The sequence below is a fragment of the Patagioenas fasciata genome, chromosome Z (genome assembly GCF_037038585.1).
Source record: "Patagioenas fasciata isolate bPatFas1 chromosome Z, bPatFas1.hap1, whole genome shotgun sequence".
NCBI classification, from domain to species: Eukaryota; Metazoa; Chordata; class Aves; order Columbiformes; family Columbidae; genus Patagioenas; species Patagioenas fasciata.
This window is the reverse complement of record NC_092560.1, coordinates 10,671,606-10,699,420: the sequence shown is the minus strand read 5'-3', so window position 1 is coordinate 10,699,420 and position 27,815 is coordinate 10,671,606. Positions and strand designations below refer to the sequence as shown.

The following is a 27,815-nucleotide window of genomic DNA, read 5'->3' as shown; positions in this document are numbered from 1 at the left end:
GAGTATTGCTCCTGTCTTTCACATGCTTTTGCCCAGCATTATTTTAATTTTAAGAAAGTAATTTGCTGAATATTGAAACACAGATTAGCATCAACTTTATCAGGGGAAACATCTGCCAGGACAAGTTGCTGCAAGGCTCACAGGCTGTGCACATTACTGCCCTCTGTCAGAGTGGTTTTTTAGGGGTCTGATGCTGGGAAGCCTTGGCAGCCCTTGCTGGAAGAGGCAGAGGATACTCAGGATTTCCAGACAAGCTCATGTGGTTGAAACAGGAGCTTCTGCCTGAACAGGGTTTCAGGTGTGCATTGTGGGCATGGGTCCCAGATGAATGATGATGTTTGTCATAATTTTCTTTTGTTTCATGGGTTACAGTAAAGGGCACTACCTGCTAAAAAATACCATCCTAAGTCCTACGGAGCAAATCACCAGTTGAGATTAAGAAAAAGCAGAAGCTGGGCTGGGATAGTGTTTATTTGTCTTAGAAAGGAGCAGAAGCAGCTGTTCTAACACAAACCATTTTGAAAACTTATTTCCCCCAGAAAATCAGACTCTTTGTTCAGTATCTAACTGAAGAACTTGTTCTTCAGAGGCGCTGACCTGGTGGAGCTCCTCCCGCAGTCACTGCCAGCAAGCGCTTCCCAGGCTGGGACCTTCGGGTGGCTGTAGGCAATGAAAGCAGTCGTGCTGAGGTTTCCGTGGGCATGGACAGAAAGTACAAAAGGCCCGTGGCTGTTCTGCTAATCTCTAGAAGCTTTTTGCCCTTAATTTGTTTGCTCAGTTGATGTGGCTGTATTTAACGGATCAGGAATGCTCTGTGGTGGGCTCCAGGGTTCAGACCTCTGCAAAAAGAACAACTCGTTCCATGTATTAGTGGTGGGAACATATGGAACAGCGAGGACTGGCTGATTTAAGGCATGGTGATGATGACTGTTGTGGTTTCTCTCAACAATTTAAAGCATCTTACTGTTCTTCCCAACAGCATCAAGGCGCGATGAGCAGTGGCTGTAACTAAACAGCACTCCTGCCAATGCATATGCTGTTTGTAAGTGTCAACAAATACCCAAGGAAGGCATTTATCTTATGTCTAATATCCCAAGTGGGAGGATAGTTCCTTTTCCATGTTTTGCAAAGGACTGAATAGTCTACATATGAAAACTGAGTAAATCCCCAGGGTTGACAGGTATCATAAAATTCAGACTGGCTTTGAGGTACCCTGTTTGTTGTCCTGTTCCTGTTCTCCTGCAGTGGGATCTCATACCAAGAGGAAATGCTCACTGTGCACCAGAGTACTATGAGGGGTTTTTTTCAATAGTGACATAAAGTAAGTGAAAAAAAAGAGAAAAAAAGTTACTGAGTGCTTTTGTACAGAACAGTTGGTTTTGATTCTGTCTCACAGTATGTCTTATTCCCTTGTCTGATGTCCTTGAGTTTGACAATGTGATGTCTCTTTTCTCACTTACAAGCAGTGTTTGTTCTGAAATAAAAGCAATATCACCTCTGTAAACTGTGGAACCATTGTGAACTGGATTATTACAAAAATTACTTGGATATGGGGAAGAACATGTGATGTTTAACTGTCAGTTTTTGTCACATGGAATATTTGCCTGTTAAACAAACTTCTCCTTCAGTACTGATAGTCCTTTTGTTTTTTCTCTTGTAGCTCCTCAAATCCATGATTCCAAAACCTCTGTTTTTTTAATGATATTAACCAATTTGACTTCTTGGTTCAGCATATAATTAACTGTATTTCAGCAGCATTTAACGTATTCTAATGAGACCACCATCATATTAGTATGCTAGTTTTATCTGATGGACACAATTTCCCTCATGAAGCAATTCCTGCCAAAATGCAAAATGACAAGGCCAGAAGAGGTGTGATAGGACTTCCCAAAGGCCACAACATGAGTCAGTAGCAGGGTATGACCGTTGTCTCAGCCACCTCCATTTGTGCCACCCCTCACCTGCAAGTTCATTATTGATAAATGCGACTCCTCTGGGAATCCTGTAAGAGACGGTACTCGAGAATCACCTACCCAAAAAGAGCATCAGGATATATCAAGAGCAACACTCACCCTTTTTGACTATTAGCAAATAATCAAATGCCGAAAGTGGCAAGGAAACACCCCCTTTGCATCACTGGCACAGCCCCATTTCCAGCCAAAGCAGGTATAATCTGTTCTGTACCCCCACACCCCAATTCCAGGCACATGTGGTTTATAGCATCCTTGTGCCTCCTGGAAGGCTAGGACACAAGTTTGATGTTTCCAGCCGTGTTTCGCACACTGGGATGTGCTCTGTCCTTATTGACAAGCCAGTTCTTGCAGAGTTCCAGCCAGGAAGTGGGGTGGGTGTTTCTTGCACTCAGTACCTTTCTTTAAAATACCTTTCGTATTGCAAAATCACATCACTTAGTAAATCCTGACTTTATTAGTTTTTGTGGGTCACTGAGATTATGCTGGCATAACATTATTCCTTATTCTGGGTTCTGAGGTAGATAGGATTACAGTTTATTTAGAATTCGCTGTTAATTGGAGAGATTTTATTTTGCATTCCCTCCCCACTCACCCCAGACCTAACACGTCTATGATGTGAAAGCATACACTCACCCTGGCAGGCTATGAAATTATGTCCAGTACTATCAAAATCCTGCCTAGGTGAGTGACTAGCATGATAAGACTCCAGGGCTTACAATTTTAGGACTTTGGGGCTTTTCTGCAACATGTCAGGTTGGGCACCCACAATTGCTGGTTATTTTGGAAGACCTCGGGTGAAAGGGGACACGCATACATCTCTCCTTATCAGGGTGGGGCTGTGCACTTAACCACATTATAGCAGACAGACCTGATGTTTTAGTTTTAACGTTCTTTGTCATCAGGACGGATGATTAATACAATATGTCCTCTAACAATCCTGTGTGCTGGGGTTGGAGGTGGACACTCCTGTTACACAGAACTGAGCGCTAGGTAGAGTCAGAGTGTGTGTTTCTGTCTTCACTTTGAAATGTGTCCTCCTGACAGCTGAACTTACAAGGGCACAGAGCCAGCAGAGCATCTGGTGTGATGCGTTCAGCCCACTTACTTTAAGTTGAAATTAAGTGATGTTTCACTTTTGCTCCAAGAAAATGTTTTTCTCAAGCCATTGTAAGAAATACATTTAATTCAATTAAGTAAAGCATTCCATTCTTTGGCAGACTTTCAGTTACTCAGAATATCGATGTCAGACCGTGAATCACAGAATCACAGAATGTCAGGGATTGGAAGGGACCTCAAAAGATCATCCAGCCCAATCCCCCTGCCGGAGCAGGAACACCCAGATGAGGCTACACACGACGTCACTAAGATTTCCTGAAAAGCAGAAAAAAAGCCAATGCTAGGGTACCCTAGCTAACTGAACAACTGTGGACGAAGATGCAGGTGAACAGGCAATTAATCAAGAAGCACAGAGAGGAAACAGTTGGCATTGAGGAAAAGGTGTGGGTGCAGGAAGCAAAGCAGAGCATCACAAACTGTTCCCAGTGATCCCATTCCCACAGGTTCCAGGGGTGAATAGGGGGTGGTCAAAGCAGCCCTTCCCAGAGACACCAAGTGAATAGGGGATGGAGCAAGTCCTACAGCTGCAGAGAAGGTCCCTGCCTGGTGGCTGAAGGCCTTTAGCCATCCTGAGGACAGCTGGAGCATGGCCAGTCCATGAGTGAGCCACACATGCCTTAGGGTACCACCAAGACACTTCAGAACCTACCTAAAGGGGCCTGATCTGACTTACATAGACACGTATGGTGGAAGAGGTTGCTTTTCTGAGCTCACTGACCAGGTTTGGGGGAAAATGGAGCCTGTCTGCGGAAAACCAGCAAGAACCGATGTGATCAAGCCATGTCATGCTGGAGCAGGACAAGTGAGGTCGAGCCACAGTGGTTATTCTCAAACTAGATTTTCTCCTACCTGGTTAAAACCTAATCCCAAAGTAAACCATATTATTCACTGATCTCTCAGGAGCTTGGAGAAATCTATCCCAAATCTGCCAGCCAAGGTCACAGGTGTGCTGGTAGTTGGAGGACAAGCTGTTGTGATTTTACTCGAACAAGTCCCATAGACAAACCTGCAGTATATTCTGTGCATCGGGGTTCTTTCTGCCTTCTGCTGCAGCTGGTGTGGAAGCAGAGCCAAGCTGGAAACAGCTCTGCGCAGTGCAGCTGGACCTTTTTAGTCTGATGCTATTGAATAAAGCTGTTACTTTTAAAAAGGTACTCTAAATTTGTCAGTGTGTGTTTCCAGCAGCTTTGGGTGGGGCTTAGCCAGTTGGGTGTGAGCCCACGGAGAAGATTTCTGCTCTGCTCGAAGGCTTAACCCTTAACCCTCCCCTGTGAGGGTCTCTCACTTTGCTAGGAAAAGTTCGCCCAGGAGCTCCAGCATCTTGCTGAGATGCCCCTTGCTCACCTGATTTCCCGCAGTCTGGCTGTGCTGCTGCAAAGTAGTGTCTTTCCCAAGGGTGAGATAGCCACTAAGCTGGCTCAAAGCCTGCTGAGCACCCTCCTTAAAACCAGTAGGGGCTGTCAGTCTGCCCCAGTGCCTCCTGCTTTTTAGGGTTACCATCTGCATGGCTGGGGTGCAGCTGCACCTGCCAGCAGGGAAGGCAGCTGTGGGCTGGGGAGGAGATTTCTGGGGAGGAGGGTGGAGGAAGATGCTAACAGAGAGTGGTGGGGACACCATGACATTTGAGTGGCTCCTCTGGTATTATACGTTGGGTATTTTAATGGTGTACAGACAGAGGGGCCAGTCCATGACAGCTTTTCAAAGCGCTGGCATTTTCTGGGGGGGTGCCTGCCTGTGCTTCTTAGTTGTTAAAGGAGAACACTCCTGCTTCAAACACTTGGAGATACTTTAAAACAAATCTGTGATGCCTGGGATAGTAGGTCTGAGGGGCAGGATCACTATTTACGTGGGCAGAGGACTCCCTGTGAAATTGAGCCATGCCATGTTGATTACTCTGCTGCTCCTTCAAACACAGCAGAGTGGGTGGGACAGTGTCCCCACAGGGACAATCTGTTGTGTCTGGCATCGTTTTGACACAACACCCAAGCTGAGTCAAGCTGGGGCGAGAGCCTGGAGGAACACATCACTTCTTCTTTCCCTTTCCTACTTGCTCACCTTGCTTTTTCATGAGGCATACACCTAAATTACAAACAGGCATTCATGGAGCACATCAACAGCTATTGACCTGCTGTAAATCACAGCCGAGAAAAGCTTAAAAGAAAATACCAGACAAGCAAGAGCTGACAAACCTGTGCCAGCTTCAGAAGCAAGGTTTTGCTTGTCAGAAGCAATTCCAGCTTCTCAGAAGCAGGGATTTACTGGAAAGAGGCAGCCCAACAAGCAACTCTTCACTCTCCAGTCCTAAGTCCTTCTGACAGTGGCACTGAAAGCTGTGCAAGGAGCCATCCTGCACATGTGGCTCAGGTGCACCACGTCTCCGAGACAGACTTGTTGCTCCTTGGGCTTTCCCACCAGCCCTGTCCCTGGGGGAGAGACATCCGCTGCTGCTCAGCAGCTGCTGGGGCTTCTGAGCACCCTTGGCAAGGACTGGCCCCCTGCAGAGGCTGCAGAGCTGCTCCAGCAACCAGCCCTGCTCCTGCAAGGAGGAACATTCACTCACCCAGAGGCTACCGTGGGCTGGGGCTCATTCGCACTCTTTTGCCCTTTGAGCAAAGCAATCAGGTCCTTTGCCACAGACAGACATTGCTGCCTGGCTTTCCCTGGTGGGAGTCTCTCTGGGTAACTGAGGTTTTATCCACCTTCCACCGTGGCCTTGTGACTGGTATCTTCCTTAGTGAGACAGTGTTGTTGTTTTTATGGCCCGATGGGACCCTGGAGCATCTTGATTGACTTTGGCCGTACCTATCCCTCCGTATCTGTGCGAGTTGTGCTGGCAGCGCATCTCTCCCCAACAGTGCTGATGTGATTTTCAGATGAAAAGTAACTGGCTGCCAAGTCAGACACTGCCCTGTGGTAATCCAGTAACACCAAGTCCATGTCAAGGTGTTGCAGCCTTTCTCATGGTGCGCTTGATTATTTCCTGTTTGCCACCGGACTGTTACAGAGGTCAATGGAATCTAATGGTGATTTCTGTAAAGACAGTTGTTGCTGCAGGTGGCTGCAATAATAAATGGAGGCCAGCCAGGGAGATGAAAGTGTTCACAGTATTGCAACATATGAAAACTTTCCTGCCTACTAGGTGTCATTTATTTAGCTATTAGTTCTAGAGATACAGCATTTGTGAGGAAAGCCAAATGACTGGAGTTATTGAAAAACACCTGGAAGACAATGCAGTCATTGGTCCCAGCCAGCACGGGTTCATGAGGGGAAAGTCCTGCTTGACCAACTTCATTTCTTTCTACAACAAGGCTACCCACCTAGTTGACCAAGGGAAGCCTGTAAATGTGATCTTTTTGGACTTTAGTAAAGGCTTTGATGTTGTCTCCCACAGTATCGTCCAGCATGCAGCCGGGTAAACACACAATGCAGTGGGTGAGCAATTGGCTGACGGGCTGGGCTCAAAGGGTTCTAGTAAATGGGGTCACATTGGGGGCAACTAGGTTCTGCAGGGATCCATCTTAGGGCTGACACTCTTCAATGTCTTTATTAATGACTTGGATTCAGAACCTGAGGGATTGCTTAGCAAGTTTGCTGATGACACAAAATTGGGAGGAGCTGTTGACACTCTCAAGGGCAAAGCGGCCCTGCAGAGGGATCTGAACAAATTGGAGATCTGGGCAATCACCAACCACATGAAGTTCAACAAGGGCAGGTGCCGGATTTTGTACCTGGGACAAGGCAACCCTGGCTGTACAGACAGACTGGGGGACGAGATGCTGGAAAGCAGCCCCACAGAGAAGGATCTGGGGGGTTCTGGTCAATGGCAAATTGAACATGAGCCAACAGTGTCCCTGGCAGCCAAGAGGGACCCGTGTCCTGGTGCATCCAGCACAGCATCGCCAGCCGGGCAGGGAGGGGATGGTCCCGCTCTGCTCTGCAGTGGTGCAGCCTCACCTGGAGCATTCACTGTGTGCAGGGCTGGGAACCACAGGATAAAAAGGGTATAAAGCTGCTGGAGAGTGTCCAGAAGAGGGACACAGATCTGGTGAAGGGTTTAGAACAGAAGGAACGGCTAAAGTCACCTGGTTTGTTCAGCCTGGAGGAGACTGAGAGGAGACCTCATTGCAGTCTACAGCTTCCTTACAAGGGGAGGAGGAGTGGCAAGCACAGAACTCTTCTGTTTAGTGACCAGTGACAGAACCCGAGGGAACGGCAGGAAGATGTGCCAGGGGAGGTTCAGGTTGGACATTAGGAAAAGGTTCTTCACCCAGAGGTGCTGGACACTGGAACAGGCTCCCCAGGGAGGTGTCACAGCCCCAAGCCTGACAGTGTTCAAGAAGAGACTGGACAACACCCTCAGACACGTGGTGTGAACTGTGGGGTTGTCATATGCAGGGACAGGAGTTGGACTGGATGGTCCTTGTGGGTCCCTTCCAATTCAGGACATTCTATGATAAAATGAGCATGTCTTGTTTTTACACACTGCTGGAGAAGATTCTCTTTCCCCATACTAATAGCATTAGTTTTGCACTTGATATAGTTTGTACTTGTGATGTTAACTTGCTATAATAAAATCCTGAAATGTCCCTAGCCTTAGACTTACATAAAAATCCTATTACAGCAAAATTATTTTTATGGTTACAACACTGCCTTCCTATGCTTTTTGTGACATTTCTCTGTATAACATATGAAGAATTTACTCTTTGAAGTGCTGGTCCTAGGCAACTGTTAGAAGAGCTGAATCAATTTCTGAGAGGTCTCACATCTGACCTGTGCTCGGCAGTGTCTTCACCTGAAGTCGATGTCTCAGCCCCAATGGGGCTTTAGCTGCTGGTATTTTTCTCAGCTTTTCTGAGTACTGGAACAATGTGATACTTCATGATCGCTTACTGACTGAGGTGCTGGCAGGAGATCCAAATGTGCTCCATCTGGTTCCAAGAGCTGTATGTAAGAAGCCTGTGGTTCACATGGAGAGCTCTGGCATCAGAAACATTGTCTTCAAAGCCGCAGCAGCAGAGGCCACCTCCTGTAATACACGTGCCTCGTGGTATCTGCAGGGAAACAGCAAATTCAGCACTGAGGCACTCCAGCAGAACCAGGTCTTCTGCTTGTTGACTGCTAAGGACCAAGCAGAAACCGGAGACCTCGGGCCACAGCAGGTAACAACCCAGAGAGCAAAGGCAAAGACACTCCTCCTCCCATCCCTGCTCGAGACTGGGACAACTAGTGACAGCAAAGAACACCCCACACCAAAGGCCGTGCTGACACTCCACAGCAAATCTGAGCACCGTGTACCTGATAAAGAGAGAAGACCTGAACAGGTCTGGGTTTGTAAAGGTCTCAGAGGAAGCCCATTTAGATTACATGGGTACGGGCTGAGGAGCAAGGTAAGGCCTGAACTTGGGATGGAAAAATGTACATTTTTGCCTTAAACCATTTTGAATTTCAGCTGCAGTGTGTGTGCTTGCCTTTGTGCTCAGAAGTGGGGCTCTTAGCATTTGGTGTCAATCAGAGCTCTGTAGGCAGGTCAGAAGAAACTATCATACATGAGTATGGGACTCATCTTTCCCTGGGACAGGTCCCAATGCTTTGGATGGAAACATGCCCTACAACTACACCAGGGCAGGATTTCCTTCCCCAGTGCTGCACAAAGCAGCAGTGTGAAATTGTGTCACTGGGAGACGCAGCACACAGTGCTGTTGCTGCTCATAAGAGCTGTTTGGCTCAGGGGGACTCTTCAACAGACTGTTATAAACCAGCAGGGTAACCGAGATAAATGCTGAGAGTGGCTCCTGCCTTGACACCTGGGCTTTGAATTATTTGACTGTGTCTTAAGGAATGGTCTGAGACCACTCCTGGGCAAGCGATGGTATTGCTAAGCTTCTTTGGGAAGTGGTATCTCAGGTGAGGTATGACATGTCCAAAAGCATCATTACTCAGAGCCAAACACACTTTAAAATAGTTTATTGATATATGAAAAAATATGCTATTTTTGGAGGCTTTTGGACTTGTGCTCTACTAGACTTGTGTCCTGTACAGAAACACCCTCAGTTCTCTTCCTGCGAAATTCCTCTTTCTGCTTTTTTATCTAGGATGCTTTTAAGTGCAGATGATCAATCCTCAGAAAGGGATATTAAAAATATTTGAGAAAAAAATGAAATAATATATTTCAACTGATTTAACTGGAACGCCAAAGCCACCAAATGATCATCCCTCCCTCATCTGAGTTTATAGTTCTTTTCACTTCCAAATCCAGATACCAAACACAAAAGAGTTAAAGACACAATTCCCACCCTATTATGTGAAATAGCAACATTATGAGATGTGGGATAGATAACACTTGCTGGTAAATAATGCATTATATGTCAGACTGGCAAGAAACATACCACTGATTGTGTTTTGCTTTGTTCCTCATGAAAGTGGTCTCAGTTTTGAAAAGCTGTCACATTTATGGGGGACTGCAAGGTACATTTGGCAACTCACTGTAAATATTATTTATGTGGATATTTCTGAAATCAATTTGGCTGTCAGAGAGAAGACTGTATAATTTACACTATCCTGTATGTATTAGGAAGTCCCATAGGTATATCTCTTTCTGCCACTTGAAACCAATTTTGTAGGAAATAGCTCACAGGAAAGAAAAACAGATAAAGTCAGGGAGAAGGAAGGAGGCCAGGCATTGGCTTTCATTGCTAGGTAACAAAAGCAAGGAGGAGATCTATAATGACCTATTACATGGAATGCACAATGCATACTGAACACACATCATAGGTCTGGGAGGCAGTAAATTGTCATTTGATGGAGATTAGTGTCCTGTGAGCAAGGGAAAAGCCCTGTATTAATGCCATTTGGGTGTGAACTACTGAGAGGAGATATAGCCATCATCTCATTTCAGTTTGGCATTGTTTGTCCTGACCGTACATAAAACTACTTGCTGACATGGGAGAGGTATTGCCCTGATCCACCTTTCTCAGCTTCCTTCTTTGTAACTGACCCTGTTTAGACAGACAATAAATATTCACTGACTTGGAGAAAACTAGCATTTTAACCTTGTGGGTAAGCCTCTCACCTGGCGTGTGGGAAACCCTGTGTTGGGCCCTTGCTCCAATGATTATTTCACCACTTAGACAAAGGACAGGAGCTCTGCCAGAGGAGACTGAGAGCTCGCTGCCTTTGTATGCGTGAATTTGGGCACTCTCCCGTGGTATGGAGGTCGAATTCACACCCCAAACCTGGACAGAGCAGCGCAGACTGCTCCTGTGTGGTGAACTTCTGCTTCTGAGGTTTCTTGTTGCCTTCTCAGATAGTCTGAGAAGGACCAGCACAGAATAATGATATTTTGAAGTCCCAAGAATCTCTCTTGGCTCTAATCATCATTTTGTATTTGAGGTGACATTTGCCCTTTGCAGCAGAGAGCTGGAATTTGACGTTGTCTCTGAGGAACAAACAGGGACTGAGATTTCTCCAGGGCTAAAAGGATGGAGGTGCTCCCACATGCACAATGCGAACCCCTGTTGGAAAACAGCACTGGCATCTCACCTTGCAGCCCCTAGGCCCACAAGAGAAACCTTCATCCAACCATCAGCCTGGAATTGGCCAACATTTATTTTGATTTGGCTTACCAAACTCTAAGCGATCAAATGTCCCTCCCCAATAATAACAAAACTGTTTATAAGTGCTGCAGAAGACAACTTCGTCATCAGTGAATCTGAGTACCTCAACAAGATGCTGAGCTACTCTCCCAATAGTGTCATGAACCTTTCTGTAGCTGAATGTACCCTCAGGGTTCGCAAAAGTAACTCTCTGATCTCAGTCTTGCTTGCAACTGTCACAAAATGTAATTACATCTTGTTTAGTACTGAAATAGAGCTTCATTAAAGCACATTTACTGTGGTGTAACAAGGTAGCTGAGGGAAGAGATATAGCAAGTAAGAGATGCTGGTGAAAAGGAAGAACTGGAGTCAGAGGAGCAACACAGCATAACACAGCATTCCACACTATCCTAGGCCCATCGCCCTCCTTCATCCCTGGTGCTCCATCTCTGAAAACATTGCAAACGCAATAAGTCAAGCCACAGAAAAATCATGCACTCCAAGACATAGTTGTCTGCATTTCCTTCTGCTAGTTAAAGCTCATGTTCCCTACTAGCCGGTTGATAATCAATACCTTCCTCTTCTTTCTACCGGCCTCTTCATCCATTTCTAAAAGGGTAGGGTCAGAGCACTGACCCCTCTGCTGTGCAAGATGATAAATAACCTCCAGCCCTTAAGTGACACAGGTGGTCTAGTAAAAGACTAGAGTCACCCCAAGTGTCTACCTCAGACAGGACTCCTCAGCATCAACAGTGGCACCCAGCTGCATTTGCTGGGTAAATGCAAATTACAGCTGCTTTGTCCTCTGCTGACTGCACAGGAAGGCAGAAGTAGCATTTGGCTGTTTTGACTGATTGAACACATCAAAGCAACTAGGAAGTTCTTGGCAAGTAACATCACGAGGTATAATTTCTTTCAATAATGAGTTTCATGGGTTATTCTGTGTTCTGACACAAAATGCAAATATGTGAGGTACTATTGATTAGTTTCACACCAGTGCTTCCAAGAGATCAGTAGAGAGAAAACACTAAGAACAAAATTAAGACTAAAACACTAAAAGTGCTAAGAAAACATGTGTGGTTCTACAGGTCAGGCTGCTTCTGTTAAAAGCGAGCGTTTTCTTGAGCCTGTAACTATAATGGTGGGGAGATGTTGAATTTGCAAAACAAGGGTGTGGAGAGAAAACTTGTCTCGTCAAGAAAAAGTGCACAGAGCTAAGAAGAAAGAAGCTGTGGCTCAGTTCTTTCAGTGCTTCAGTTCAAGATATTTGACTTCTTTACCCCATCAGTTCTTGACAGATTATGACTCTGCCTTCACTTAGAAGTCTGGTCTCACTGTGCGTTAGCCCACCTCTCATCTATTGGATCTGTTTAGTGTAAGACATACCCAGTACTGTTACCTGCTCTCACCCCACCATCTAGTTCTGTTACAGACTCCACACCACCCCCTGTGTTTAGTGGAAAGGCTGATTACTACTGCAGCAAAAGAAATAAGCGACTCTTGAGTGATTATGTGTGTTAAGATACTTTTAACTACACAGGTCAGCACTACATTACAAGCCTCCTGCTTTTATGTGATTAAGTTAAAAGTTACTGCCAGAAGCAAGACATCCTTCCCCTCTACTCCGCCCTGGTGAGACCCCATCTGGAATATTGTGTCCAGTTCTAGGCCCCTCAGTTCAAGAAGGACAGGGAACTGCTGGAGAGGGTCCAGCGTAGGGCAACAAAGATGATTAAGGGAGTGGAGCATCTCCCTTATGAAGAAAGGCTGAGGGAGCTGGGGCTCTTTAGTTTGGAGAAGAGGAGACTGAGGGGTGACCTTATTAATGTTTATAAATATATAAAGGGTGAGTGCCACAAGGATGGAGTCAGGCTCTTCTCAGTGGCAAACAATGATAGGACAAGGGGCAATGGGATCAAGCTGGAACACAAGAGGTTCCACTTAAATTTGAGAAAGAACTTCTTCTCAGTGAGGGTAACAGAGCACTGGAACAGGCTACCCAGGGAGGTTGTGGAGTCTCCTTCCCTGGAGACATTCAAAGCCCGCCTGGACACATTCCTGTGCGACCTCACCTAGGCGTTCCTGCTCCAGCAGGGGGATTGGACTAGCTGATCTTTTGAGGTCCCTTCCAATCCCAAACATACTGTGATACTGTGATACTGTGATCCCAGCCACTTCCTGGTTTGGGTATATTCTAACTAATAATGATTTGAATTTGAACATGCAATTCCAACAGGCAAAAAGCTTTTACTGAAATTACTGTACAGAGATAGAGAAATGGTTTTAATACTGATTAATAGCAGAAAAGTAAGAGTGGCAAGACAAACTGATGTCTTTGACACTAATTACTAGAGTCTGTAGAAGCTTTCATAGACAACATTTATATCTCTGACAGTTAATTATATCTACATATATCACCAAGTCCCTCACAACTGCACAGAATAATGTGAGGCATTATAACTTAAAAATATTACAACAGCAACAGCTGCATCGATTTTTGCCCTCTTTCAAACACCTACCTCTTTGAGCCCATGACCTCCATTTCCAAAAGCAAATCTTTTGATATCTGAGATTAAAATAACATAGTCATAAAGTTTAGCTCCTTCAGTGGAGTAGCTATAGCTTTCCAAAGAAGGATCTTCACTGTTTCACTGCCTGGATTATATGCAGTCTGTGCAGCAAGGAGAGATTCTATCATTCAATTTGTTAGCACAGGTGGTCCATTTCTAGAGGAAGCAGTCATTCTTTTGCCACCTTCCTCAAGTCAAAAAAAAAAAAAAAGCTCCTTTAATGTTAAAATGCCGAGCCTAGTTTTTAATTTCAACTAAAATCTAAAATCCACACTTCCTGCTATACCTGCTTTACCTTCTTTGCCTTTGTATGCCTCCAAATTTGGATTCGTAGTTGCCTCTTCTACACGGTTTGGCAGGTCTTTTTCTTCAAAGCATCTAAGATGCTCAGCTCACACTGCAGAATAACAAGCAGTCAGGATAGCTTCATGGTGAAGTTACTCCTGGTTATTAAAAATGAAAAATCTACACCGAGCCAACCACTGAAAACAGAAATGACAGTACTCCTTTCCCCATTGCCCACAAAAAACATCATTGTTCCCATGACTCACCACATCAGACCCCTCAAAAAAGCACATGATCTGAATATCTCATGTTACAATTGCACAACTTTAAGCTTTATTAGGCCTTCTCCACAAGATTCTCCTTCTGGAAAAGGTTTCAGTATGCTACAGCTCCTGCAAGTGTCTGCACTCGGCTCTGGTGTCTGGCCATACCTGCACCAATCTCTCAGCCCTCACTCCATTTCCTTACTCGTGAGGAATGGAATTGTGAACAGTGCTCAGAGTTCAGTAATGGTTGCTGGGCTCAGGCAATCCCCTGCAGATGGAAACAAGACATCCTAAATGTCACTAAGGATATCTGCCAACTACAACCCTGGAATCCCCATGGGATAGCTGAGTTTCTCTGAAGGACAGAGTTGCTTCAATTCAGCACAAATTCAACAGATTTTTTTCTGATTTCTGGTTCTCACTTAAATTCTCTTTTTGTTTTCTAAAACTTGTCTTCATAGGTAAAGCAATCAATGTCCCAGTATAATTGTATTATAATAGTAAGCTGTGGAGATATAAGAAGGTCTATGTAAGCACTATTTTTCACTCCAAGCTACTTTACTCTGGTAGTATGATCACAATTCCAAAATAATTTACCTTAGGATTAACAGATTTTCTTTCAGCATGTAACTGGAATTGCTTACCACCAATAAAAAGGCAAAGGAAAAAAGCAAACAAAATGAAATAAGCGAAGTACTGAAAAGGTATGCCAAGAAAAATATGACCTTTTAAACTGACTTGTCCTTGCAGACAATACTTTCCATCTGAAATGTTCAAAGACTCTAAAAGACTTCTTCCGTCTGTTGAAAGACTGTTTAAAACAATTACTTTTTCCCCACTTTAATTCACTTTCACATTTGACAAAGTATGAGGCAGGCACACTATATCTAAGGACTTGAGACGAGACGATACTACAACAGCAAACTGTACACCACTGTTCCTGCATACAGTAAAGAGAGAGGGAAAAAAAAAAAGAATGATACTTGATAAATTCATGTCTGTTTTCATGGACAAAAGTAACTTTTGTCTTTCACTAAAGTAACATGTAGTACCGGTACACAATAATAAGAAACACAAATGCTGACAGTGTGAATCTCTTGACGACTCTGGTTTGGACATTTATTTAAAGGAAGCATGGAAATAGGGAAGAGCAAGCACCATGCACCTTGCACAACATAGGAAGTCTTACATCTGACTTTGACCTGACAGAGGAACAGAAATATAGGGTAGAAATCACTGTTCACCAACATTGCTTTTTCATCGTTAGAGCTCACAATCCTGAAAGGCAAACATAAAAATCTAGAAAAAAAAAAAAAGGTTTTAAGATAAGTAAAGAGATCAAAAGGTCAGACAGTTCCGGCTATGGACAAAGAAATCAGAGCTTGCAGTTCTAAGAGACAACATTCCTCATTCGGCCTCAAGTCGAGGTAAGACAGGAAGAATAAGATTTCCAAATGCAGAGTCTTGAGTTATGAAGTATCCTGAGGAATGTGCATGTGCATGCTGCAAAGAGAAAAACATTTGTTAAAGCAAAACTCCCTGCAGCATTGATACAATTAAAGACTTTACGGCTTCTGCAGCATCTATTATTTATTCCTCCGAGTCTGCTCCTCAACTCCAATAGTCAAATTCGAAACCAGTACATCGGCCACATCTGATCAGGGCCCATCAAGCGAATTAACTTGGCCATTCCTTGCTACTCCTTTTTCAGGAAATCCCATGGACCTGGGAAGAGCAGAAAATGAACTCCTAACTGCTCTCCTTTGTCTGGACCCCATGCTTCTACTCCCATTTATAACCAACTTAGAAGTCCTGATATGTGACAGCTGCCACATGCAACTGCTATTATGATATAATAATTAATTTAACAACTGCTATTATAATAGAAGCGTGTACAACCTGAGGCTGCATGTACAAATGCAATTTGATCAGACACACCCTTGTAAAACACGGGACACCAGCCTCCTGCTCATGTGATGTATATCTGCTTGTTCGCCTCAGGAGGGCAGCTGCTGCATATGGCTCTGGAGAACTTTCATAAAATCACATGTAGCCCTTCCCCGTCCAAAGACTGGACTCTGGTAAGCTAGACAGCCCACATATTCTATCCTTCCACCACCAGGAAAAAGCCCCAGTGGCTGTCCTAAGCCAGCAGGACACCATCCAGCACTCACTTCTGCTGCCATTCATTTTAAGGGAAGCAACCTGGGACCTTTTCCTGGGTAAGAGAAAAACAAGGCATAGGACACATGAACAGGGTTGCAAGTTTGCATTTCAATGTGTTTTTTCCACTCCTGTGCCCTCTGCCAAATACTAGAGTGCCGGGAAGGCAAGTGGCCGTGTACTGTTTGTGCTGCTTAATTTCCAATTTCAACACCAGAATCAGCACCATCTGACATGAGCAAAATAGTAGCAAATAGAAGTCTGTAAACGTACAAAGTTTTCTACATGTTTCAACCCAGTCACTCTCAACTGCGGGGTATTTACTTGGCATCTGCACAGATTCAACCACGGAAAGCCATGTACCTAGTTCTCCCTACACTTCATGAGACATTCAGATATATGATGAAACTGGTTCTTGACACAGATGTGCAAAACAGCTATGATAATACTGCAGGCTACATTTTTACAACCATTTTGAGGGAGAGTGACCTGATAGATTTAAGTTTTCATCATAGCAGAAACTTCACTTGTGATAAATACAGAAATGTATGAAACTTAACCTCTAAAGGGAGCTTTTCATTCTCTCTACATGCAGGACTGCTCCCTGAAGGGATGCACACCTAAAACAGAGCCAAGCCAAACTGAACCTGACCGTATCAGCTTACCTGCAGGGCAGCCTTCTGCTGTGCTGCAATGTGCTGTTGCTCAGCATGATCACGGAAATCCTTGTTCAGTGGTGATCTTGCAAGTGCAATGCTGCAAAAAAGAACAAGATGGTATGATATGTAGCACAGAAAAAAATGATTCCTTGCCATTCTAGCCACAGATCCCGTGATTTCCACAGCTAGCAATTTATTTGACTCACGGCTTGACAATTGTTAACTACTGTTTGGAATCACACTTTGTTAACATAAGAGAGGAAAGGAAAACAAAGTGACCATAACTGTATCATTTGACCTAGCATGAACAACTGATGTCAAACTAAACCCATAAGACTCAGTCCTGAAGCCTGTTGTGGATTTTGCTCATGGGTGGAGCCCCAGTGAAGTCAGTGAAACCACTGGGGTGCAATATTGAACAATGTCAGTGATTTTGACAACAACAGCTTTGTGTTTCCACCATTACTCAATCACTCAGTGACTGTTCTAAGCAACTGTGATAAACAGAAGCACTAACAAGAGCTTTACAGTCTTCAGTATAGGACCAGTTCTTTTGCAGGTGGGCAGCAGATCACTGCTTATGGTAAAGGAACTTCCTACCGACGTAACTGCAATAATGATCCTTTGATGATAGCTTAGAGTACCTAAACTTGATTTTTGTTTATTTATCTAGTGCAGCATATGCTAGGTTTCAAATTAAAATTTCTAAATAGGTTTTCTTGGTTTTTAAATCTTAAGACTTGTCCACCTTGTTAACCAAAACAAAAAAAAAGAAAAAGCAAACTTTTTTCCCCCCAACTCTCGATAAGTAATATGATGAGCCATCCTCCAGATGGAAATCAGTGAGGACTGCCAATAGAGCTGTATTGCAAAGAAATTCAGAACTGATATTGGCCCTGGAGAATGGTGCTGAAAGCCCAGCTCTCCTAAGTCATAGAGACAAAAGTATGAAGGACAACAACAGATTCACGCAAACTCATCAAGCTTCCCAGAAGCTTCACGTCAACAGCTGATTTAGTAAATCAGTTTTTCAAAAGCAGCCATGCTCAAGAAAAGCTACTTATAGTCAAATCTATGTCTAAATGCATAATGAAACCTAAGTAACAAACCTCTGAGCAGATTTTAAGACAAATATTAAGATAACCTTCATTGCTGGAAAACAATACTACTCAATTTATTTAAAACTAGTATTTTCAGTTATTTTGAAGGTATTTATTTTGCATTTAACTGGGTACCCTCTACCTTTCCAATGTGATTTCTGTAGATAATCTTAAATCTTAATCACAAGCTGACACTTTTCAAGAAAGGTCTTCTGTTCTTGGATAGAGGATTCCCATATGCCAAGGCTAGAAATCAATTAACTCACTCATCCATGGCTGATCATGCCGCTGTTGTGCTTTAGGTACATCAAGCTCCTTTCTGTCAGGTTTGCAGAATTCCTACAGTCTCTATTCTGACAACACTGTGGTCCAAAACCACAGAGCTGCAACAACACCCCTTCCACAGAACTGTCAGCTTCTCAAAAACCACCCCTCAGCAACCATGCCAAAGCAGAGAGTTTGAAGCTGCTCTGTAGATTCCGCCCCATCCCCTCCTTCAAAATTAGGAAATTCTAATTCTGCTCACTAGCATACAGCAATATTTTTCCTTACAGAAAAAAAAAAAAGCAAACAAGCACTCTCTGAATCTCAGCCAGATTCACAATGAAGTGTGGAAATACTGTTGCCAGGAGTCAGGAGTTGTACATAACAGTATGATACTTCTATTTTCTTCTCTAATCAATAATTTTTGCTTGAATAATAACTGTATACAAAGTCATTCAGAGAACTAATTCAGGCGATTTCAAATATTTTGCATGCTTTTTTACAGTATGAAGGAATTAAAGGGGACCTAGAATGTCCTTGAAAAAAAGACCCAGGCAGCACTCTGACTGTATTCAGAGTATCTGACTCTTGTACAGATACTGCAGTAACACACTGTGTCTAGAATATGGCACTGCACTCGCCTCATGCTAACCTGAAAGATCAGCTATCTCAATTTCTCCATATAAACCAGTGTGTGATTCTGTAGTTACAGATTTATGACAAAAATCTTATCTTTTTGTCTTAAATGGGAGAAATCTCAGTGACAGCACTTAACTCATATTAGAGTATTACACCTTATGGTGTAGAACCATTCCTACAACACAGCATCTCCTACTAGACCTACAGTAACATAAACTGGCCTTGTTTGGCAAACAGGGAGTTTCAAGGATAGCTCACTCCTGCTGTAAATGTTCCTCTCCAAACACACAGTACTCCGAATAGAATGGTCTGCTGCTTTCATTCCTTAGGGCATTTTAGCATAATGACTACATGTTTTCTCAGTGCCTGCTCCCTGATTTTTCTTTAAGGTAGACTTTAATACAGTTGAGTAAGCACATCTGCTTCTCCCCTTCTCAAATGGAAGTTATGTAAGACAAAACTCAGGGTCTGTAAGCAATTTTAAATACTAACATGTTCCTGAAGTGCAAGATCTCTCTGACTGTTGTTGAGGATGGTCTGAAAAAACTTCTGATAAGTGTTGATATAAGTTCACAGCTGACTTGCTATTTTTTTTTTCCTTTGATGTAACCAGTAATGTCCAAACAGGTCTAAGAACATAAAATACCTGGCTCCAGGGTGATTTGTGGAAGACTGGTTTTGCATAAGTAATTTTCTCTTCTCCTTGTCTAGTTCTGCCAGGATTGCAACCCTATTTTTATTCTGGAAACCTGGTGGGAATGACAGAAACATATTAGAGAGATTTACTTGATTTCTATGGCCCAACTCTAACCTTGTGGAATTAAGTCTCTGTACAATATGACACTACGATAAATTCACTAAACTTCAAAGCCTTCCACCCATCTGAAAGGCTATTACTAAATAGGTTTCATTTTTCCTTTTCTCATTTTACAACATTAAATAGCTTCCTTAAGCTATCATACATATTAATATATTTTAAGATACAGGTTTCTATCTCAAGTTAGATCCTGCCCCTTCCCAAGCCAGTTCTGGAACTATAAACAAGGTACATAATCAAATACTTGCCTTTGAAAAGAAGTACACTTACCAGGTTCTAGATTTTAAATGCAGTCACTGAATATGCTACTTAATGGTCATAAGAGAGTAATATACTCAAAGGGTCTAATTTCTCATGCCAGTAAACTCAAACTATAATACAAGTTTTACAGATCTAATAAGAATGAGACAACCACTAAGCTTGCACACGTGCTTACACAAAAAACTGAAACCTTTTATTCAACCTATGCAGAAAGGTTTTAGTTTTAATATACCTATGTCCTTACATAAACACACTACCCTTATTTCAAGTATGATCACAACAGATTATGACGACAACTCTGGAACAGAGAAGCGAAAATTAAACTGTCTGGACACAAGATGAGAACGTCGCCTTTATTTGCTTTGTACATCATTCTCCCAAAAGGACCTTGTATCCTACAGAAGGGGTCAGGAAGTGCAGTGAATGAGGGAATTTAGAAAATGCCTAAAATATCTGCCATTTGTGTATTTTCAAAATTGCCTTCTAAATGAAAGTGTAGCAAAACTGATGTACTTACACATGACTTTTATATGGTAAAGGATTTCTTTGTGGCCATTAAATAAAGCACACACGGAAGTCTCTGCTGTTACCCACTATGCCCATACAGCAGAACTGCTGACAAAAGCTACAGAGCTGACCCCTACAGGCCTCTATGCCACTAAGGACATTCCTCCTGTCAAGAATATACATACACTTTTTAAAACTCTAATTTGCTGCTATTCCATAAATATCAAGGCACTACACTGTCATAAAAAAAAAAAAAAAAAAAGATTCAGAAGCTAATGTCCTTTCTTTCCTTCATACAAAAAGTCCAAGTCATTCCCGTTAGACTCTGCTGCGTGTTGTACCCCTGCCCCTGTCCTGAGTGTTGTTTCAGTAACACCACTAAAAAATCATGGGATCATCGAATAGTTTGGGTTGGAAGGGACCTTCAAAGGTCATCTAGACCAACCCCCAAAAATGTAACCCACAAGCTGTCAGGGAGGCCAGACACACAAGGGAATATTAGCGTGTCAAGGCAAAATTTTGAATTTACCTTCAATAGCTGCACTCCAAGTTCATTCCCTTTGAGAGATGTTCTGTCGCTGCTCAATTACATAATCCACTATTCGTTTCATCAGCACGGCTCAATGAAGGAGACAGTCATCAGGTAGAAACCTTCAACTCTAAATAATAATTTACATCTGTATTGCCTTGCTATCAAACCCTCACCTTTTTATTTTACTACGCCTAACATACGCAGCCCTGAGCCTCAGTGTCTCAGAGCTCTTGAAAAGAGTTGAGTTGTTTGGTTACATTTTTATTGTGGTTTTATGCAATATCACCCATAGCCTCTACATTTGTTAAATTTAACTGCTATTTTTCCATCTGTTAATCTCTCCTTCCTACATGGCATTAATTCCACCTAAGCCCTGTTTTGTATGTGTATTGATTCAGCTATTTGATGTCTCTCTGCACTTTAGGTAGTGTACACGATCTTTTTTGGAACACCCAGCACTTGCAACGAGTTTGAAACGTTAAAACACAGCTGAATGTGTGCTCTAAGAGATACAAAGACTGAGAGATCTTGCTAACAGGCTAAGATTCAACGCTTACAAATTCCAGCTAGCCCAGATTTCACTTTCTTGTAAATTCTTGAGACAATGCTGTAACAGGATGTGTTACATCCTCTGTTAGATACCTCTAAGAAGGTCTTAGCTAAAGGCACCACATCTGTATGCTCATTCTGCAGAGTTTTCAGCCCAAAAGCCTAATATTTGGCCTATTACTCAGCAGCCTTCTGCTAGTGCTTGTTTATCTTGAATTGCATAAATGCATGTTTGGAATTCAGACAATATGGGAACTGAGGAAACAAAAAGGAGACTACTTCTTAATGTAAGTTGCTGTCAGTTAAAAAGTCAAGACTAAATACGCTTACATTTATCATTAAGCAGATGGTATGATTCAGAAAGGCTTGAGACATGCAAGAATAACATTTTTAAAGCTGTTTTTAAACTGTGATCAGAAACTATGCAAGATTGTCACTGTCTTCTATTTTAATACAAGTCTTACTATAGTATCTTATGGCAGAAACTCTAGATGGATTCAGAAAAAATAAAAAGTGTTTTTTTCTTCCTTTTCTTATCTCTCTACTAAAAGAAGGTTTAAAAAAAGTAGTAGTATTTTGCTCTAGAGTTCAGACAGTAACAATCAGCAACCTGCTGTATTAAAAAAGTCATTTGAGAGAATTAGTTAATGATAACTAGAAAAAAGCCTACTTGAGAAAATGAAGGACATCCAGCATGTACATGTTAGCGCTCCTCAGCTGAGCAATGTGAAGTTCCTACAGGTATTTGAAATTTTTTATAATGCAAAGTAAAACCTGTTTGTTCAAAAGTTAACAACTGAGGGACATAAGAAATCCATTTTAGAGAGAAAACCTGTCATCCTTACAAAATAATTAATTGTATCTGGCAACACATAAGCAAGACTTCCATTTAGGTTCTTCCATGTCCAGGACCCCAAACTGCTTCCATAAAGACCAACCTGAAACAGCTACAGAAGTTTCCTACTTCGATTATAAAGAAAGTAATTTTTCACCTGTATATCTGACACGTCTGTTCTGCTTTCTAGTACTAAAAATGCAGACATGGAAAAAAAGTGCCATTCTTAGTGTAGACTGGATTCTCATCTGTGAAAGGATGTGTAGATTTTCAAATACAGCAACTTCTTAATCAAGCTTTAAGTTTAGACTTCCCTTAACTTGCCTGAGTTATGTTACTATTTTGAGTTTGAACTGTTCACGAATATTGCAGTTCATTAATATTCTTCTCTGCTTTGCAGACACAAGTCCTGACACAAAATCACCCATTCAAGGCAGCAAAATAGATTAATGGCAGTGTCAGATGTCAAACTGAGCACCTACATCCTGAGATTACTCTCCAACGCAGCAGATTCAGGGCAGTTAAAATTTACACCTGTTCTTTCCGACACCCCTACTTCTAACAACAAGCACTGCATTATGTGCTCTGTGCAGGAGCACAGTTTACTTGGACCGACGTTTTGCATGTGAAAGGCAGAAAATAAGAAAAAGCTGAAGCCTTGCTGAGTGATACTGGTATCTTTAAGAGCTCACAGCAAGCTTCACTCTTTAACCTAATCCTAACACCTAACCTTACTGCCCTGCCTCACTGATACCTATGTCACTTAGTTCTACTAGCTAGCTCTGCATGGCAAGAAACAGTATTGCCTTTATCTGCTTTAAATTCCTGTTTTTCATCTCCTATCTTTTCCCTCATCTGCTGGTTGCTTCAGGTTCACAGTATAAGTTTTTTCTAATATGTATTATTTATAAATTATCCATAGGCACTTAGCAGCACAAAAGATCCCTCCGCCACTTTGTGTTCAAGATACACTTCTACCTGGAAAAATGGTTCCCCAAAGCTGGATGTCTGCACCAGGCTCTGTGCATTAAAAAGCACTGTCACTGCACAATGTTCTGCCTGCTCCATTCAGAGAGCATCTCAGGGCAATTTCTTCACTGACATGCATGTTTTCAGAAATGGCAGCCTTCATGAAAGAGAGGCAGCAACCTCTTAAAAAGCAGAATCTAGAGACCTTATTAAGCAGACAACACTTGGGAAAAAGGATTGAGTAACTGTATTTTGATTTCCGCTTCTGCTTATGACTACTGGCACCACAAAACATCATCTAATAGCCTGCTGCACATCAGTACTTTTCAGTAACAATTTACATTTGGATATGCTTTCATATACGTTGTGTGACAATGAAACAAGAGGCATATTAGTAATTAATTAAATTAACTTGAATTACTAAAAGATATAATAACATTTTGTCTGTATCTCCAGAAAACAGCTACATGTATAGCTGAATGTGAGTCACTGACTGCTCTACGGCCACAAAATTCTCCAGCAAACAGATATGCTACAGCCCTGAAGTACTATGCATAACACAGATCACACTCAGATGCAGAGCAGCACAGTTTGTAGATGATGGCATAATTCAATGCAGAACAGCACACCCTACCCTTTTGACACCAACTAGGTGAGCAGAATGCTCAGAATAGAATGTTCTAGCTGCTCAGACGGTGTTACACAAATGCACTCACACACCTTTAGCCCCGAAGGATCAACAACCACCAGGACAGAACGAGACCTTGTGGAATTGCTATAGGTTGAAGCTTAAATTCTGTTCGTATTTCAAGACTTTGGTTATTCTAGCATATCAGAACTCTTCTGAAATGTTCAGGCCTCTCTGAAGCAGGACATGTATTTCTTCCACCTTTGGGAATCTAAAGGAGAGTTACTTCCTGAGCTGACACATGGGGTCTTTAATTTAGTAACATACAAGATATGCTCTGGCCCTAGTGTGCACAAGCAGAGGCATCACAAAAGCAGCTTATTAATGCATGTTGCTTAAGCACTGTGAAGTGTTGGTGCAGAAGCAGTGTACTACCAAGCAAACGAAAGTAATTTCTGTAAAAGCTGTTTCCCTGGACCCCTCTCCCCCAAGATGCACCACTCACCTTGTGGACAATACACAGCATGCTAAAAGCTTTCCCATTTCTTTTAAATGCTGCAATCAGTCTCATACAATTGGTTCCATGTGGTACTAACAGCCTGAAGTAAGGCTTTCATCCAATTCTATTCGGTTTTGCTGCACTCATATGCAGCTCCTCATCTTTAAAATTCTAATCAAAAGAGTGCTTTCCCAAGAAGCCAATAAATTAAAGGAAGTACAGTTCACAAAATCTTAACCTTTGTAGTCCAAGACTCCAAGTACCTCCTAGGAAAACACTCAGTACTGATTAAAGGGAAAGAAACAACTCCGTACAAAAAATTACAAACAGTCTACCTGCGTAGAAGGCTAATGCTTAATTCATCCTTACAGTTCTGTCTGAGTAAGCGCTACCATTCATAACCCTTCCAGGGAGAGTTTCAGTAAATCCTTATTACTTTTGTTCAAGAACAGGGAAATGAGAGAATGCATAGCTCAAACAGTATCATTACATGAGCCATGCAGCAAGCCAAAAGCGTGGCACTTGTCTCAGTAATTTTCACTACCAGACTGCATCTGGCCAAGAGAAAGATAAAGAGGTCTTGAATTGTTGCTTCTATTTACTTGTTCCTTTCTAATTTTCCTAGGTGTATTATTTACAGGTTCATTTTGATGACTAAGCTTGATAGCTATGTTTGCCTGCTTAGTGCCAATAATTTTCATATGGCAATTAAACAGTTCCTTTAGCAAGTCTCTAAGGGGTGCCTCAAAGTATAAAAGCTGCTTCTGAGGCTCTATTAAACGATAAGCTTCCAGAATTTGGGAGAAGAAAAGGCATTCCAGCACTAAAATCCCATCCTACTTCTCAGTAAATTCACATATTTAAGAAAAAGAGCTTGTAACTGTCTATGCCAACATGCTATTCCTTGCAATGATACTTACTTAGTATTCACAGAACAAATTAAGATTTACCATTGAGCACCAAAAACTTCTCAGAGCTAAAATCTGTAAAGAGATTACGATCTGCAATCTACAGTACTTCTTTTCCAACATTTTACAGAAGCTCACTGAGTGTTCCAAAAACTACCTTCTATTTGTCAAGTAGCAAGTAAAATCTGTCTTTTGGACCACTCATTTCTTCCCTATCTGTTTTGAAAGCAGAGAGCCTTTGAAAGGGAACTCCATGAGTAACCTGGTAACCCTTCAAAGTATCAGCACTTCAGGATTAATTACAGCCAGGGACTGCTTTCTCAGATAAGGACACTTGCATGCAAACACGCACGAAGTCGTCCGAGGTTGCTGAGAAACTGAATTAACTTCTCATAACCAGTAAGTGAAGAGCCATACATGACAAGGTTCTTTCTCCTCAGCTCTTCTATAGAAGAGACAAGCCTCACAGTTCCACCAAGATTTTCAGAAATCACCTCCAGAGGGCGATTTAAAACCCCCCTCCAATTCAGCGTCTGACAGCCCCCACTCCCTGCCTCAGCTCTCTCTAACACACCTGCCTCAGCCAGACAGACAGATGATTTGCCTGTCTTGGATGATTTTACACATGCAACTCTGATGTGTCACCATGCAAAGAAACACTTCACCAGAGTTAGCATGATGATTTTATCTGGCTTTTCCTCCTAGGCCTGGCCACCTGTTGTCTGTCTTTCACAGCCTGAGTCTTGCTGCACCCATCACAACATGGAATATGTTAAGACTTCTGGCTGTCCCCTGATGCTAAGCGCAAGACCTGCAAGTCACGTTCAATGCTAAGCGTTGTTACGTGTCCGAAATACGCCTCTGGAAACAACCACAGCAACACAGACATGACAGGTACTTCATAACCTGTGCATGAAGAAATTTGGAGTTCCCCATCCATCAGTGTTTTTTTTCAACCATTTAATGTGTGTGTTTTCTCCCAGAAGGCTTGCTCACATTATTGTATTTTCAGCCCCACTTTTCTGCCTCTGTGTCTATTTTTGCCCTTTCTATTAAATAAACTTATGGCTTTGGTGACTTCAATGACATTTTGCTCATGGCCTTTACCCTTGAATACTTTGACTAAAACTCACCTTGTCCTGAAGAATTTGCTGCCATCCTTCAGTTTTCAGTCCTAGTTTTATTAAGCAGCAGTTCAAATCCTTTAACTCCACAAATATCTGCAAAATACGCGTAATATAAAATAAACATATTCGTTTAAAAGAAAAACTTGGATTTCATAAATGTGGCAACTGTCACGAAGTATAAGCCCAATACAGCATGTGTATTGCCTAAATATGTAACACCATTTATATAGTTCTGATTGAAAGTCTTAGCTTAAAACATAAACAGTTATGATCAATTCTATTTCAGATTCTACTAATTTAAGAATAACCTTTAGAGTCATTCTGGAATCATACACACTTTTTCCTAACAGAACTTCTTCCTGATGAAGTATGTCAGACTACACTTAAGAGTCATGTTACAGCACTACACTGCTTAAATGCTAAAGCCCAGAAAGATCTCAGTTTAGGCTCTAACTCAAGCAAACTCATTATTTGAGCTGAAGGCTACCATCCTCACAACTGCGTCAAAACAAAAAGGTATGCCCAGTCCTCAGCCATACATCACCTCGAACGACCATCAACTTCTGTTCCCATTAAGGTGCTGGGCTGCAAAGAGCAGAGGCAAAGGGCTCCAGCTCAGCCGGGTGGAGGGCAGCGATGGGAGCAATGAATCCTGCAGGACACGTGAACCAAGAGCCTCAGATTCCAATAGGAGGCCAGGAAACAGTTACAGGCTGGAACTGCGGGTCCCTGAGCAGCAACACTAGTGCAACAAAAAAGTAATTCAACAACAGTATTAATGAAGAGTGGTGACACCAGTCACAGCATGTTTCTCCTAGAGGAATCATAGAATAGAATCATAGAATCATTTCGGTTGAAAAAGACTCTCAAGATCATTGAGTTCAACCATAACCTAACTCTGGCACTAAGCCATGTCCCTAAGAACCTTGTCTAAACACTTTTTAAACACCTCCTGGGATGGTGACTCCACCACTGCCTTAGGCAGCCTGTTCCAGGGCCTGACAACCCTTTCCAGGAAAAATTTTTTTCCCAATATCCAATCTAAATCTCCCCTGGCACAACTTGAGGCCATTTCCTCTTGTCCTATCACTTGCTACTTGGGAGAAGAGACCAACACCCTCCATGTTACAACGTGCTTTCAGGCAGTTGTAGATAGCGATAAGCTCTCCCCTGAGCCTCCTTTTCTCCAGGCTGAACAGCCCCAGTTCAGAACGGCCTGATCTGCGCCGCGGTTGCGGGCCGGCGAGAGCCGCCCAGGGAGGCCCCGCCGAGCTCCGCGGGGTCTCAGCCGCCGGGGGGATGAGGGACGGGACAGCCGCGCCCGCAGCCCTGCGGCAATGGACTCTCCCGCTCACCTTTCCCCCCCGCCTACAACACACCGACGCTCCCTCGCTCTCCCCAGGACTGTGGGGATCCGCCCGACCTCCCCAGCACCCACCTGCCCGCAGGCGCCGTTCCTCTCCACGTTCCTGTCCGCGCTGCCCGCCGCCTCACGGTCGCCCCGTCCCGCCCCTGCCCAACTCGGCTGTCCCAGCCCCGCCGCAGCCAATGAGCTC

General features: G+C 42.9%; 1 protein-coding gene across 3 annotated transcripts; it reads right to left on the bottom strand.

The window, feature by feature from the left end:
- Window positions 1-539: 539 nt before the first annotated feature.
- INIP (INTS3 and NABP interacting protein) lies at window positions 540-27,815 on the bottom strand. 3 transcript variants are annotated; one of them, XM_071802033.1, is made up of 7 exons: window positions 27,698-27,815; window positions 26,804-27,001; window positions 26,266-26,352; window positions 19,274-19,376; window positions 16,631-16,721; window positions 7,980-8,140; window positions 540-2,002 (listed from the first exon to the last, which is right to left on the bottom strand). In XM_071802033.1, the coding sequence occupies exons 3-7, from the start codon at window positions 26,288-26,290 to the stop codon at window positions 1,789-1,791; spliced, it is 594 nt and encodes a 197-aa protein (XP_071658134.1). In that variant the 5' UTR covers window positions 26,291-26,352; window positions 26,804-27,001; window positions 27,698-27,815; the 3' UTR covers window positions 540-1,788. The 3 variants fall into 3 exon arrangements, with proteins under 3 accessions (XP_071658134.1, XP_071658135.1, XP_065716925.1); XM_071802034.1 differs by lacking the exon at window positions 540-2,002 and having other exon boundaries at window positions 7,067-8,140; XM_065860853.2 differs by lacking the exons at window positions 540-2,002; window positions 7,980-8,140 and adding an exon at window positions 14,896-15,305.

Excerpts from the sequence above, each read along its gene's own strand:
- INIP (XM_071802033.1), bottom strand. The coding sequence starts at position 26,290 with ATGGCAGCAAATTCTTCAGGACAAG. Across the intron at positions 16,722-19,273 it reads ACAAATCACCCTGGAGCCAG|CATTGCACTTGCAAGATCAC; the intron begins GTATTTTATGTT and ends TCTTTTTTGCAG. Across the intron at positions 2,003-7,979 it reads TCCTGCCAGCACCTCAGTCA|GATTCCCAGAGGAGTCGCAT; the intron begins GTAAGCGATCAT and ends CGTCTCTTACAG.